This window comes from Gracilinanus agilis, chromosome 5 (assembly GCF_016433145.1).
Source record: "Gracilinanus agilis isolate LMUSP501 chromosome 5, AgileGrace, whole genome shotgun sequence".
Lineage (NCBI taxonomy): Eukaryota > Metazoa > Chordata > Mammalia > Didelphimorphia > Didelphidae > Gracilinanus > Gracilinanus agilis.
Window position 1 is genome coordinate 293,303,083 of NC_058134.1, and position 13,053 is coordinate 293,316,135.

A 13,053-nucleotide genomic window follows, 5' to 3' on the forward strand; every position below is an offset into this window, starting at 1 on the left:
TAACCATGTTAAAAATGAATATTAATAAATGTTAAAAAAAAACAATTAAGAGAGGCAAAGGAAAAGTAGGAAAGAGAAATGAAAGTGATGCAAGGAGAAAGGAAAGTGATGCAAGAAGAACTGGGCCAATTAAAAAGGAGAACCAAAAACTGACAAAGGAAAATCAGGCCTTAAAAATCCAAACTGACCATCTAAAAACTAAAGATTTCATGAGAAACCAAGAAACAATAAAGCAGAATCAAAGGAATGAAAAAAAAAAAGATGAAAACATGAAATATTTCACTGAAAAAACAACTGACCTAGAAAACAGATCTAGGAGAGACAATTTGAGGATTATTGGACTACCTGAAAACCATGATCAAAAAACCCCCAAAAAAACCTTGGACATCATATTACAAGAAATTATCAAAGAAAACTGCCCAGAGATCCTTGAACAAGAAAGAACCCCAATTAATCAGAAAAATAGAAATGCTAAAACTCAAAAGAATTAATCAAACTGAAAACAAAATAATGAATTAACAATTCATTGTACATATCCAAGCCTGATTTTAACATAAGAAAATTTTCCTCTCATGCACCTATTCAGCATTTTTTAATGATTGTCCTACTTACAAGATAAAGATCAAACTTTCAAGCTTAGCATTAGACCTTCTATAATATGGAATCCCGCCCAATTCACAACTTCATCTTCCACTAGACCTTTTTAAGAATCTTCTACTCTAAATGGTGTTTCAATAGTGTATCAAACATACCCTGCTTATTCCTAATTCTAAAGCTTCATTTATGTTGCTTTCCTTGAGCAGAATACCATTCCATATGTCATTTGCCTTTCAAAAACTAAACAAATGAACTTCTCTAAAAGGTCTTATTCTCTTCAAATCTAAATTGATTTTCTGTTATGAACCTACTCTGGCATTCTGGCAAATCATATACTATCTTACATTGTACTTTAATTGTCACATTTATCTTTTCTCCCAAGTCAAACTGTATATTCCTGTGACCCAGCCAGAACATGATAGTTGCTTTCAATTCTATAAAGGGCTATCAAGTGAAAGAATGATAGGAAGTTCATATATATAGAGAAAGAACATAAAAGCAATCTAATCCAATCCCTTCAATTTATAGATAAAGAAATTATTATAGGGAGGTTATGACTTGTCCAAGGTCACAAAGGTATAAATGTCAGAGGCATGATTTGAACCCAGATTCTCTAACTCCAGAGCCAACATTTTTTGAACTACAATTTTAGCTGCAAATTTAGACTTGATGTCAGGATTAACTTACTTAACAATTAGAACAATCCAAAAGTAGGATTGTTATGTTGGAGCTGTGGGTTGCCCTCACTGAAGTTCTTCAAAGCTAAGACTAGATTGACCATTCTTGGGATAGGTTATAATAACAGTTTTTCAGGGAAGGATTCAACTAAATGGCCCCTGAGATCTTTTCCAACTCTGAAACTCTGTAACAATAAACTTGTATTCATGGTACCCACTACTAAAACACTAAACTCTATCCTTACTAATAGTCTGAGCATAGGGCAAACATTTCTAAAACTACCAGAATATAGAACTGATTCATGTATTTGCTTTTTTTTTTTAATTATGATCTAGGACAGCATTGGCAAACCTTTTAGAGATTGCGTGCCCAAACTGCATCTTCAAGCCACCTATGAGCCCCCTGCACTATCCCAGAGGGTGGGGCATGCAAAAATGTCCTCCGGTGCAGTGGAGAGGGGAAAAAGGACAGCCACCTCTGTGCCACTGGGGCAGGTGTGCCATATCTTCACCAATACAGACCTAGAGCTTCTGAATGAAAACTTAATTGCTCCTTAGCCCATGCAAGAATCAATTTTGAAGTAATTGCCTTAGTTTTATAAAGCTATATATCAGTAAAAATTCCAACATCTAAATGGAAATATTAAATCATTTTATATTTTTTATAATTTTTTCATTATTAAGGTGAGGTAAGGCTTTTTAAATAGAATTATTTCCACTGAAATTATTTTGCAACAGAAACCATTACTAAGGAAACATCAGGTATTCAAATCTTCAGCAACCTGTTATATGGATTCATGAGTCTATTGAAAAACATGAAAACATCTCAGAATGTCATCATATAAAAGGGATTTATCCAAATTACTTGTATTTTATCTAATAGATCTATTTGGCTAATGCTAAAATGACTAGAACTGATGTTTCTAAAAGAATTTTAGAGTAAATTCCTAATTATACAAATGGGTAGACAAGATTGTATGTATATTTTATATTCATCACTACAATGAGCCCAGACCAGAAGTAAACAGGAGAAAGAAAGTGAGCTGTTCATTTGGGAAATCATGCAATGCTTTAAAATGCTTCTGAGCTGCTTACACACACACACACACACACACACACACACACACACACACACACACACACAAAATGTCTTTTAACAAACATCAGCATTCTCCCAGAAAGAATAATGGAAAATATATTCTTTGAAGAATCAAAACTGTTGGTGACCCAGAGCATCAGGGAAACACAAAGTGGGTATAAAAAATGTAGCAAATTTAAAATGATGACTTAAATTCAGGATATGGAGTAAGGAATATTATTTAGGAGACATATGGCCAGAAAATAAAATGAGCCACTCTGCAATGGTACCCCAAAAATGTTAAAAGACCTAGAAGAAGGTCTCTAGCAGATAAATAAAGACTTTTTTGGAAGCCAGGGATAATCATCATAGAGGATAAAAAGGAATACCTTGAAGAAAAGAGAAAATATACTTTGTGAGATAATGGAGCCTTGAAAATGTTAGGGAATATCATTTTTTTGATTTTCAGATAAAGCATTGAAATAATTTACATGTATAGACTTGCTAGTTTTATAATTGTTTCTGATCCTTTCTTTTCCCCTTTCCATCCCCTGTTCTGTTAGCCCAGATATGGTGTATAATTCCTATTCAGCTCTAAAAAAAATCAATCAATCAATTAATTAATTGATATGCCAATAAAATTGACCTTCTTAAGAGAGTTAGGCAAACGCTAAAATCAAACAATGGGTTAAAAAAAATCACCTTGAGGAACTTGTTCGACCATCTGGATCTAAGCAACAAAGCAGACTAAGGGGATTTCCTTACAGATACTGTTTACAATGTACTCATCCAGAAAATAATACATCAATACTCGGTGCTTTTCCTTTTATGTGGTAGCAAAGAACTGGAAACAAAGCCCATCATCTAAGGAATGGTTAAGCAAATTGTGGTGCATAAATAAAACAGAACATCATTCAACTCTATAGAAATAATGAATGTGAAGAATTTAGAGATATATGAGGGGGCTTATATGAACTAATACTGATTGAAGTAAGCAGAATCAGAAAAATAATATATGTGACAACAATGTAAATGGAAACAAAAAACCCAAAACTGAATGCTATTATATATGGCTCTAGAAAAGAAATGAAAAAATTAATCTCCTTTCTTTCATTTCAAAGGCAGATATGAACTATTTCATTTACTGCCAAATACAATTTGTGTGTTGGTTGGTTTTGTTGAAAGCTTTTTTCTTTCTCTTCTTTTTAAAATTTTTTTTGAAGGTTGGGCTTACTGCATAAAGGAAGAGAGAAGGATATATGGAAATGAGTGTGAAATTACAAGGACATAAGTTTTTTAAAAATTTAAACAATTATTGCTGCTGATAGAATTTCTCAATAACTAATGCTTTTAAATGCTAAGTAAAATGTGAAAAAAAAATAAAACCACTAACTATACTGGATTTTGGCTAGGAAATAATGCAGAAGGCACTTTTCCACTTGCAGGAAGAAAAGTGTCTTGCATAATGCTTCTAGTATAATTGACAAAGAAAATGGAATTACTGATGACCAAAGAGAAACCAAATAAAATTCTATCACAAAAGAGAAGTCAGTTTGTTTTTATCACTTCTATTATTTCTGAAAAAGTATTTTTCAAGTACGTTAGGTTCCTTCCAAAATGAAACCAGCTTTTTGGCGAAAAAATTTAATTGTAACTTTAAAAAAACAAAAATAAAGTATGAAATAAACTTAGCATTTAAAGGAGATTCTTCCTCACCCAACACAAAAGACTTAGATGTATATAGCAGTGTTGTGAATTAAACTACCAGGATACCTTACAAACAAATAATAGGTGCTCAAATGTTGAATGAGAAACAGACCTCCAATAATTTAATATATCCCCTTTTTCTTTTTATGAATTGATAACCCTAATTTGTAATATAAAAATCTCTTTAAAGTTTGTATATGACATATTTAAGGAATGTTTTAGTAATATGATTATATGATCAAAATCTTTTCCACTATCTATAGCTGACATTGCTTGACTCCTGCTGGGCAAAAGGACAGACAATTCCAGTGGAAATGCAAAAGGACATTAAAAAAAAAAGTGTCTTTCCTGCTCCACTATCTGTCTCCAAGGAGACCTCAAGACCTATGAGTATAAGCTCCTACTTTTCGTGTGTGTGTGTGTGTGTGTGTGTGTGTGTGTGTGTGTGTGTGTATCCTGTCTCCATCCTCTAAAAAGTGCCTATGGCCTATCTCCAGATTAAAAAACATTTTTCAAAACAGGCAATGATTCTCACATCCCAGCTTACCTTTTAATTTAATAAAGAAATAACTCTTACTTTGATGAAACTGAATCTCAAAACTAGATTTTTCTCTGATTTTCTTAGAACATTCTATTCTAATCAATACTTTTTAGGCAATTAGTAAACAAAGATCTATGATCTGATTTTCACACAGAGGGCTAATAGGTAGTTTACTCTGCTAAAATCATAGCAGTAATAACAGAAAGATGAAATTGTAGATCTATAAAAGCATAATTATTAAAATAAAAAGCATTAACAAATAAAATAGCTCATGAATAGTTACAGAATTTGTTAATGGTTATTACTCCACAAATATACCCTGAGCAAGTTATAATCAAAAGCAATCTTACCCTTTTGATTTTGTTTCTTAGACATTGTAGTCTCTTTGCTTTCCACAAGAGAGTAGAAAAATATCCCTTTGCCTTAGATGAGGTCTAGTTTGTAGAATTTGATCTTCTCTTCAATTTGAAAGTAAACAATAGGAATATGTGGTTGGAAATGGCTAGTTCCACTTGCCAAAAATGAAAAGACGGCTACAGTTGTCAGAAATTTTTGCTCACTGGCTCCTGTTGCTCCGTCCTTCTATATATCAACTTCTTGTCAGGAAGCTTGACTGCAGAAGTTCATGTCTCTTTTTTCTGTCTTTTTTCCCTTAGGTAGATTCTAGGGGGAGAAAAAGGAAAACTGGTTAATAAGTTGTTCATTCAATAAAGTCTCTGAAGCCATGGATATTTAATGGATATGCTTATATGGATATGCTCGTAAGTCTTTATTAACTAAAATAACAAAAAAAATATGACCACAAATGAGAATCTAAATGATGAAGGGACCTCTTTGCCCACATCCACTGCCCCAAAGGAAAAAATTTCTGAGTTTATATTTAGACCATTTTACATTCATTCTCATTACACAGCTTTTCTTTTTACTAACTGTCATGCACCTATGCAAAACCAATTTCTCTGACCATGTGGTCACAATTGACAAGCTCACTAAAACCTACACTTCACTCTACTTCTTGCAGATCTATTTTACTGCCTTCTCATTACTTGGTCTTACCTATTTGGTCAGTCAATAAACATTTATTTAGTGTCTACTATGTGCCAGGCACCATACTAACTAAGCATGGGCATATAAAGACAGTCTTCTCAAGGAGCTCACAGTCTAATGCAGTGATGGGCAAGCTTTTTAAAGAGGTGGCCAAAGGAAAGAGAATACTCATCTGTCAGTCTGTTTCTAAGGCAACTCTTTTGAAGTTTCATTGTATTGTATCCTACTCAGTGTATTCGTCAGATTAGTAATAATGTCTTTTGGCTGAATAGAACATTTCATGGGGCCGCATATGGCCAGCTGGCCGCAGTTTGCCCATCATTGGTCTAATGTAAACATAGTTGCAAAAAAACCCCTCTAAACTAAGTAAAAATGAGCTATAAACAGAATAAGGGAGAGATAATCAAGAGAGGGAAGACACTAGAACTAAGTGGGATTGGGAAAGGCTTCAAAGGCAGCATTTTAGCTGGGACTTGAAAGAAGCTATGGAAGCCAGGAGGCAGAGATGAGGAGGAAGGGCATTCCAGATATCAGGGACAGTCAGTGAAAATGTCTGGAGTTAGGAGATGGAGTGTCTCGTGCTAGAAATAACAAGGAGTCTAGTGTCCCTGCTTCACAGACTATGTGAAGGGAAGTAAGATGTAAGAAGACTGAAAAGGGAGGATTTCCTATTTGATCCTAGAGGTGAAAGAAAGCCAATAAGCTTACTGAAGTAGGGGAGTGTATTGAGGGTCAGACACACTTAGGATGGACTGTAGTAGGAAGAGACTGGCACCAACCAGACCAGTCAATAGGCTACTGCTGCAGTTCAGGTGGGAAATGATGAGGACCTGCATCTTATTTATCCCTTGGTGGTGTCAGAGGAAAGAAGGAGCATATACATAATCAAGTTACAAAGGTAAAATTGAAAGGCCTTAGCAACAGACAAGTTGGGGGCAGGAGTGAGAAGTCATGAATTACATGAAGATTGAAAGCATAGGTGACTGGAAGGATAGAGGAACCCTGGACAAGAACAAGGAAGTTAAGAAGAGGAGAGGATTTAGGAGAAAATATAATCAGTTCAATTTGAGTCATGTTGAATTTAAGATATCTATGGGACAGGGACGGCTAGGTAGCATAGTGGATAGAGCTCCAGGCCTGGAGACAGGAGAAACTGGGTTCAAATTTGACCTTAGACACTTCCTAACTCTGTGATCCAGGTAAGTCACTTAACTCCCATTGATTGCCTAACCCTTGTGACTCTTCTATCTTTGAATTAATATTAATAAGGTAGGGGTTTAAATGTGTATTTGTCAGTCTATCAAACATCTAGCTTGAGAAATCCAATAAGCAGGTTGGAGATATGAGACTGGAGATAAGCAAAGAAGTCAGGGTTGGATAATTGGATAATCAATATAAAAATAACTGAATCCTTGGAAGCTGATAAGATAATAAGTGAAAGAGCACAGAAGGAAAGGGGAGAGGGAGAGGAAGAGAAAGACAAGGAGAGAAAGGGAGAGCAGAAGATCAAGGAAAGAATCCTATGGGACACCCATGGTTAACAGATGTGGCTTAGGTAAAGATCTAGCAAAGCTGGAGAAGAAGGGTTGAGATAGACAGTGAGAGTACCAGGAAAACGTAGTGTTTAAGAGGAGGGTGATAGTATCAACCACTATATAGAGAGGTCAGCATTACACAATGGAAAAAGCACTGAATTTGCCAGCAGAGAAGCTGGATTTCTATCCTGACCTCATTCACCACTTACTAGCAATGTGACTGTGGCCAACTCTCAACTTCTGTTTTCTCTTTAACAAAATAAGGGACTGCCTGGCCTATAAGTCTCTTTGTTCCAGCTGTGAAAGGGAATTCTTTATTCTCTTTGTCCATTTTAAATCAATCTACTTAACCTACACTTAACTCATACTTTAACCCCTATTTAATACTTTGTTAGACATCAAGTAAGAGAATTCACAAGTCACTTACTTGGAGAGCTCCACCCTTTTAACCCAATCAATCAGAAACTTGTGAATCCTTTAATAAGAGTTGACACCTTCAGAGGGTGAGAAGTAGACCCCAAAGATGCTGCCCCACTAGACCATGCTAGGCAATTTGGAAACTGATTGGCCCCTGTGAAGAGGGGAAGAGACAAGAAGTGACTATAAATCTTTAATACTATTAATTTGGTTTTCTTCTTTCCTTTTTTAAATTATATTAACCAGAACTTTGTCTATTTTATCTGTTTTTTTCAAAATACCAGCTTCTAGTCTTATTTATCAATTCAATAGTTCTTTTACTTTCCATTTTATTAATTTCTTCTTTGATTTTTAGTATTTCTAATTTAGTTTTCATCTGAGGATTTTTAATTTGTTCATTTCCTAGTTTTTTAAGTTGCATGCCCAATTCATTAACATCTGCCCTCCTTAATTTGTTAATATATGCACTCAGTGATATAAATGTTCCTCTTAGAACTGCTTTGGCTGCATCCCATAGGTTTGGGTAAGATGTCTCATCACTGTCATTATCTTCAATGAAATTATTAATTGTTTCTGTGATTTGTTCTTTCACTAAATTATTTGGAGAATCATATTATTTAATTTCCAATTAGTTTTTGGTTTGCCTCTCCATGTATGCTTACTAATAACTATTTTTATTGCATTATGATCTGAGAAGGTTGCATTTATTACTTCTGCTTTTTTGCATTTATTTGCCATGTTTCTGTGCCCTATTACATGGTCTATCTTTGTGAATGTTCCATGTGCTGCTGAAAAGAAAGTGTATTCCTTTTTGTCCCTATTTATTTTTCTCCACATATCTATTAACTCTAATTTTTCTAGGGTTTCATTCACCTCTCTTATCTCTTTCTATTTATTTTTTGGTTTGATTTATCTAGATCTGATAGGGGAAGGTTGAGGTCCCCCACTAGTATGATTTTGCTATCTATTTCCTCCTTGAGCTCCACTAGCTTCTCCTTTAGAAATTTGGAAGCTATACCGTTTGGTGCATACATATTGAGTACTGATAATTCTTCATTGTTTATACTGCCTTTTATTAGGATGTAGTTACCTTCCCTATCTCTTTTAACCTTATCTATTTTTACTTTGGCTCTGTTAGAGATTATGATAGCCACCCCTGCCTTCTTTTTCTCATTTGAAGCCCAAAAGATTTTGCTCCATCCTCTCATTTTCACTCTATGTCTGTCTGTCTCATGTGTGTTTCTTGTAGACAACATATGGTTGGATTTTGGTTTCTAAACCACTCTGCTATTTGCTTCCGTTTTATGGGCAAGTTCATCTCATTCACATTCAGAGTTATAATTATCAATTGTGCATTCCCAGACATTTTGATTCTATCTCCTAGTCCTGTCCTTTCTTCTTTCACTGTTTCCTTCTATACCAGTATTTGTTTTTAATCAGTTCCTATAATCCCCTCCCTTGTTGTACTTCCCTTTCTCCCCCCTCCCTTCTTATTCCCCTCTTATTGTTCTTTAAAGCTAAACCGGGCTCCACCCCAAGCTCTCTCCCTCCCTAGTATTGCTTCCCTCCCCACCAGTCCCTTTGTTACCCCTCTACTCTATAGGGAGTGAATCAATTATCTGCCCCTATGGATCTGACTGTTCTTCTCTAAGTTGATTTCGATGTACTTAAGTATTGAATATTTCCTCTCTCTAACTTCTTTACCCTTACAGTATATTGTTATTTTTCCCTGTTGGTCCCACTCGCTTCTTTATGGAATATAAATTTATTCCTTTTTGTTTGTTTTCCTATTTTTCTTATTATTATCTTCTCCTCCCCCCAGTTTTGGATCTATTTATACCTACATATCTACATACATACCTCACCTCTAATGAAGAGGAAATTAAGGCAATCATTAAAAACTATTTTGCCCAATTATATGGCAATAAATTTAGCAATCTAGGTGATATGGATGAATATTTGCAAAAATATAAATTGCCTAGATTAACAGCAGAAGAAATAGAATACTTAAATAATCCAATATCAGAAAAAGAAATTGAACAGGCAATCAAAGAACTCCCTAAGAAAAAATCACCAGGGCCTGATGGATTCACAAGTGAATTCTATCAAACATTCAAAGAACAATGAATCCCAATACTATACAAATTATTTCATATAATAAGCAAAGAAGGAGTCTTACCAAATTCCTTTTATGACACAAATATGGTACTGATTCCAAAGCCAGGTAGATCAAAAACAGAGAAAGAAAATTACAGACCAATCTCCCTAATGAACATAGATGCAAAAATCTTAAATAGAATACTAGCAAAAAGACTCCAGCAAGTGATCAAGAGGGCTATTCATCCTGATCAGGTTGGATTTATACCAGGAATGCAAGGATGGTTCAACATTAGGAAAACCATCCACATAATTGACCATATCAACCAGCAAACCAACAAAAACCACATGATTATCTCAGTAGATGCTGAAAAAGCCTTTGACAAAATACAACACCTATTCCCACTGAAAACACTAGAAAGTATAGGAATATAAGGACCTTTCCTAAAAATAATAAATAGTATATATCTTAAACCATCAATAAGCATAATATGCAATGGGGATAAATTAGAAGCCTTTTCAATAAGATCAGGTGTGAAACAAGATGCCCATTATCACACTAGCAGTAGCAATAAGAGAAGAAAAAGAAATGGAAGGTATTAAAATAGGCAATGAGGAGACTAAGCTATCACTCTTTGCAGATGATATGATGGTCTACTTAAAAAATACTAGAGAATCAACTAAAAAGCTAGTAGAAGTAATCAACAACTTTAGCAAAGTTGCAGGATACAAAATAAATGCACATAAATCATCAGCATTTCTATATATTTCCAACACATCACAGCAGCAAGAGGTAGAAAGAGAAACACCATTTAAAATCACCCTAGACAATATAAAATACTTAGGAATCAATCTACCAAAACAAACACAGGAATTATATGAACATAACTACAAAACACTTTCCAAACAATTAAAACTAGATCTAAACAATTGGAAAAACATTGAGTGCTCATGGGAAGGACAAGCTAACATAATAAAAATGACCATTCTACCCAAATTAATTTACTTATTTAGCTCCATACCTATCAAACTACCAAAAAACTTTTTTACTGAATTAGAAAAAACCATAACAAAGTTTATTTGGAAGAACAAAAGATCAAGAATATCAAGGGAAATAATGAAAGAAAACATGAAGGAAGGTGGCTTAGCAGTACCAGATATTAAGCTATACTATAAAGCAGCAGTCATCAAAACAATATGGTACTCGCTAAGAGATAGAGAGGAGGATCAGTGGAATAGACTTGGGGTAAATGACATCAGCAAGACAGTGTATGATAAATCCAAAGAGCCCAACTTTTGGGACAAAAATCCACTATTTGACAAAAACTGCTGGGAAAATTGGAAAACAATATGGGAGAGATTAGGTTTAGATCAACATCTCACACCCTACACCAAAATAAATTCAGAATGGGTGAAAGGCTTGAATATAAAGAAGGAAACTGTAAATAAATTAGATGAACACAGAATAGTATACTTGTCAGATCTCTGGGAAAGTTAAGATTTTAAAACCAAGCAAGAGTTAGAAAAAATTACAAAATGTAAAATAAATGATTTTGATTATATCAAACTAAAAAGCTTTTGTACAAACAAAAACAATGAAACCAAAATCAGAAGGGAAACAACAAATTGGGAAAAAAATCTTTATAACAAAAAATTCTGACAGAGGTTTAATTACTCAAATATACAAGGAGTTAAATCAATTGTATAACAAAATCAAGCCATTCCCCAATTGATAAATGGGCAAGGGACACGAATAGGCAATTTTCAGATAAAGAAATCAAAAGTATCAATAAGCACATGAGAAAGTATTCTAAATCTCTAATAATTAGAGAAATGCAAATGAAAACAACTCTGAGGTACCACCTCACACCTAGCAGATTGGCTAAAATGATAGCAGGGAAGAGTAATGAATGTTGGAGGGGATGTGGCAAAATTGGGCATTAATGCACTGCTGGTGGAGTTGTGAACTGATCCAACCATTCTGGATGGCAATCTGGAACTATTCTCAAAGGACTATAAAAGAATGCCTGCCCTTTGATCCAGCCATACCATTGTTGGGTTTGTACCCCAAAGAGATCATAGATAAACAGACTTGTACGAAAATATTTATAGCTGCGCTCTTTGTGGTGGCAAAATACTGGAAAGCAAGGGTATGCCCTTCAGTTGGGGAATGGCTGAACAAATTGTGGTATATACTGGTGATAGAATACTATTGTGCACAAAGGAATAATAAACTGGAGGAGTTCCATGTGAACTGGAAAGACCTCCAGGAATTGATGTAGAATGAAAAGGAGCAGAGCCAGAAGAACACTGTACACAGAGACTGATACACTGTGGTAAAATTGAATGTAATAGATGTCTGTACTAGCAGCAATGCAAAGACCCAAGACAATTCTGAGGGATTTAGAGAAAAGAACACTACCCACATTCAGAGGAAGAACTACAGGAGTGGAAACACAGGAGAAAAACAACTGCTTGAACACTTGGGTTGATGAGGACATGATTGGGGATGTAGGACCCAAAAAGACCACACCAATGTAACTATCAATAATATGTAAATAAGTCTTGACTGACTACACATGTTATAACCAGCGGAAATGTGAATAAGGGGGTGAAGGGTAAAGTAAAAACATGAATTATGTAACCATGGAAAATTTTTCTAAAAATTAAAAATTAATAAAAAAAAAATTTTAAGTGACTATAAAAAGTCCTGAAAGGCTTCAGCTTCAGGTCTTCAGCCTGAATCTGGGGCTTGGAGGACCTTAGACTGGGACTGCAACTTGGAGCTATGACTTGGATCTCGGCTTTGACTTAAGACCTTGGCTCTTGGACTATTTCTTGGGTGAGTGAGTAGCTGGCTTTCCTTTCCTGGCTACTGGAGAGAGATTAGTTCCAGAGAAGCCTTCCAGCCGTGCTGGCGGAACACCTGGTCCTCCTGTCAAGGGTTAACAAGCCCTGCTGGGCTGAGCCAAGGACAAAAGCAATATTTAGGGTGAAAGGCTAGACATCTTCTCTACCCTCTTTGTGTATTTCTCTACTTTTACTCTTTCCACCTATTTTGTAAATAAAAGCTATTAAATGTCATTTTGACTTGAGCTATAATATTTTAAATTGGTGACAACCATATTATTTAGAATTCTCATATATTTTAATGAAACCTTTAATTTAATTCCTTACACAGCTCTATATGCTTTCTCCCTCTAGAAATTTCTCTAATTAATTTCCTTCTTCTCAAGCTGATCAAAGATAATTGGAAGGAGAAGACAAGGAAAAAATTCCATTATGTTATAAAACTGGATAGATAAAAGGGAACAATTTAAGGAAATTTAACAAAATATTGATAGTTGAGCATTTAAT

The 13,053-nt window shown here is 34.8% G+C and overlaps 1 protein-coding gene across 2 annotated transcripts in view; it reads right to left on the reverse strand.

Annotated features, from left to right (window-relative positions):
- The window catches only part of SPATS2 (spermatogenesis associated serine rich 2), a 183,959-nt gene that overhangs the window by 113,015 nt on the left and 57,891 nt on the right, over positions 1 to 13,053 (reverse strand). For both annotated transcript variants that reach the window (XM_044679317.1, XM_044679316.1), the window contains exon 2: positions 4,951 to 5,263. In XM_044679317.1, the coding sequence (XP_044535252.1) occupies positions 4,951 to 4,975 (25 nt within the window). In that variant the 5' untranslated portion in view covers positions 4,976 to 5,263. The remainder of the gene's footprint in view (positions 1 to 4,950; positions 5,264 to 13,053) is intronic.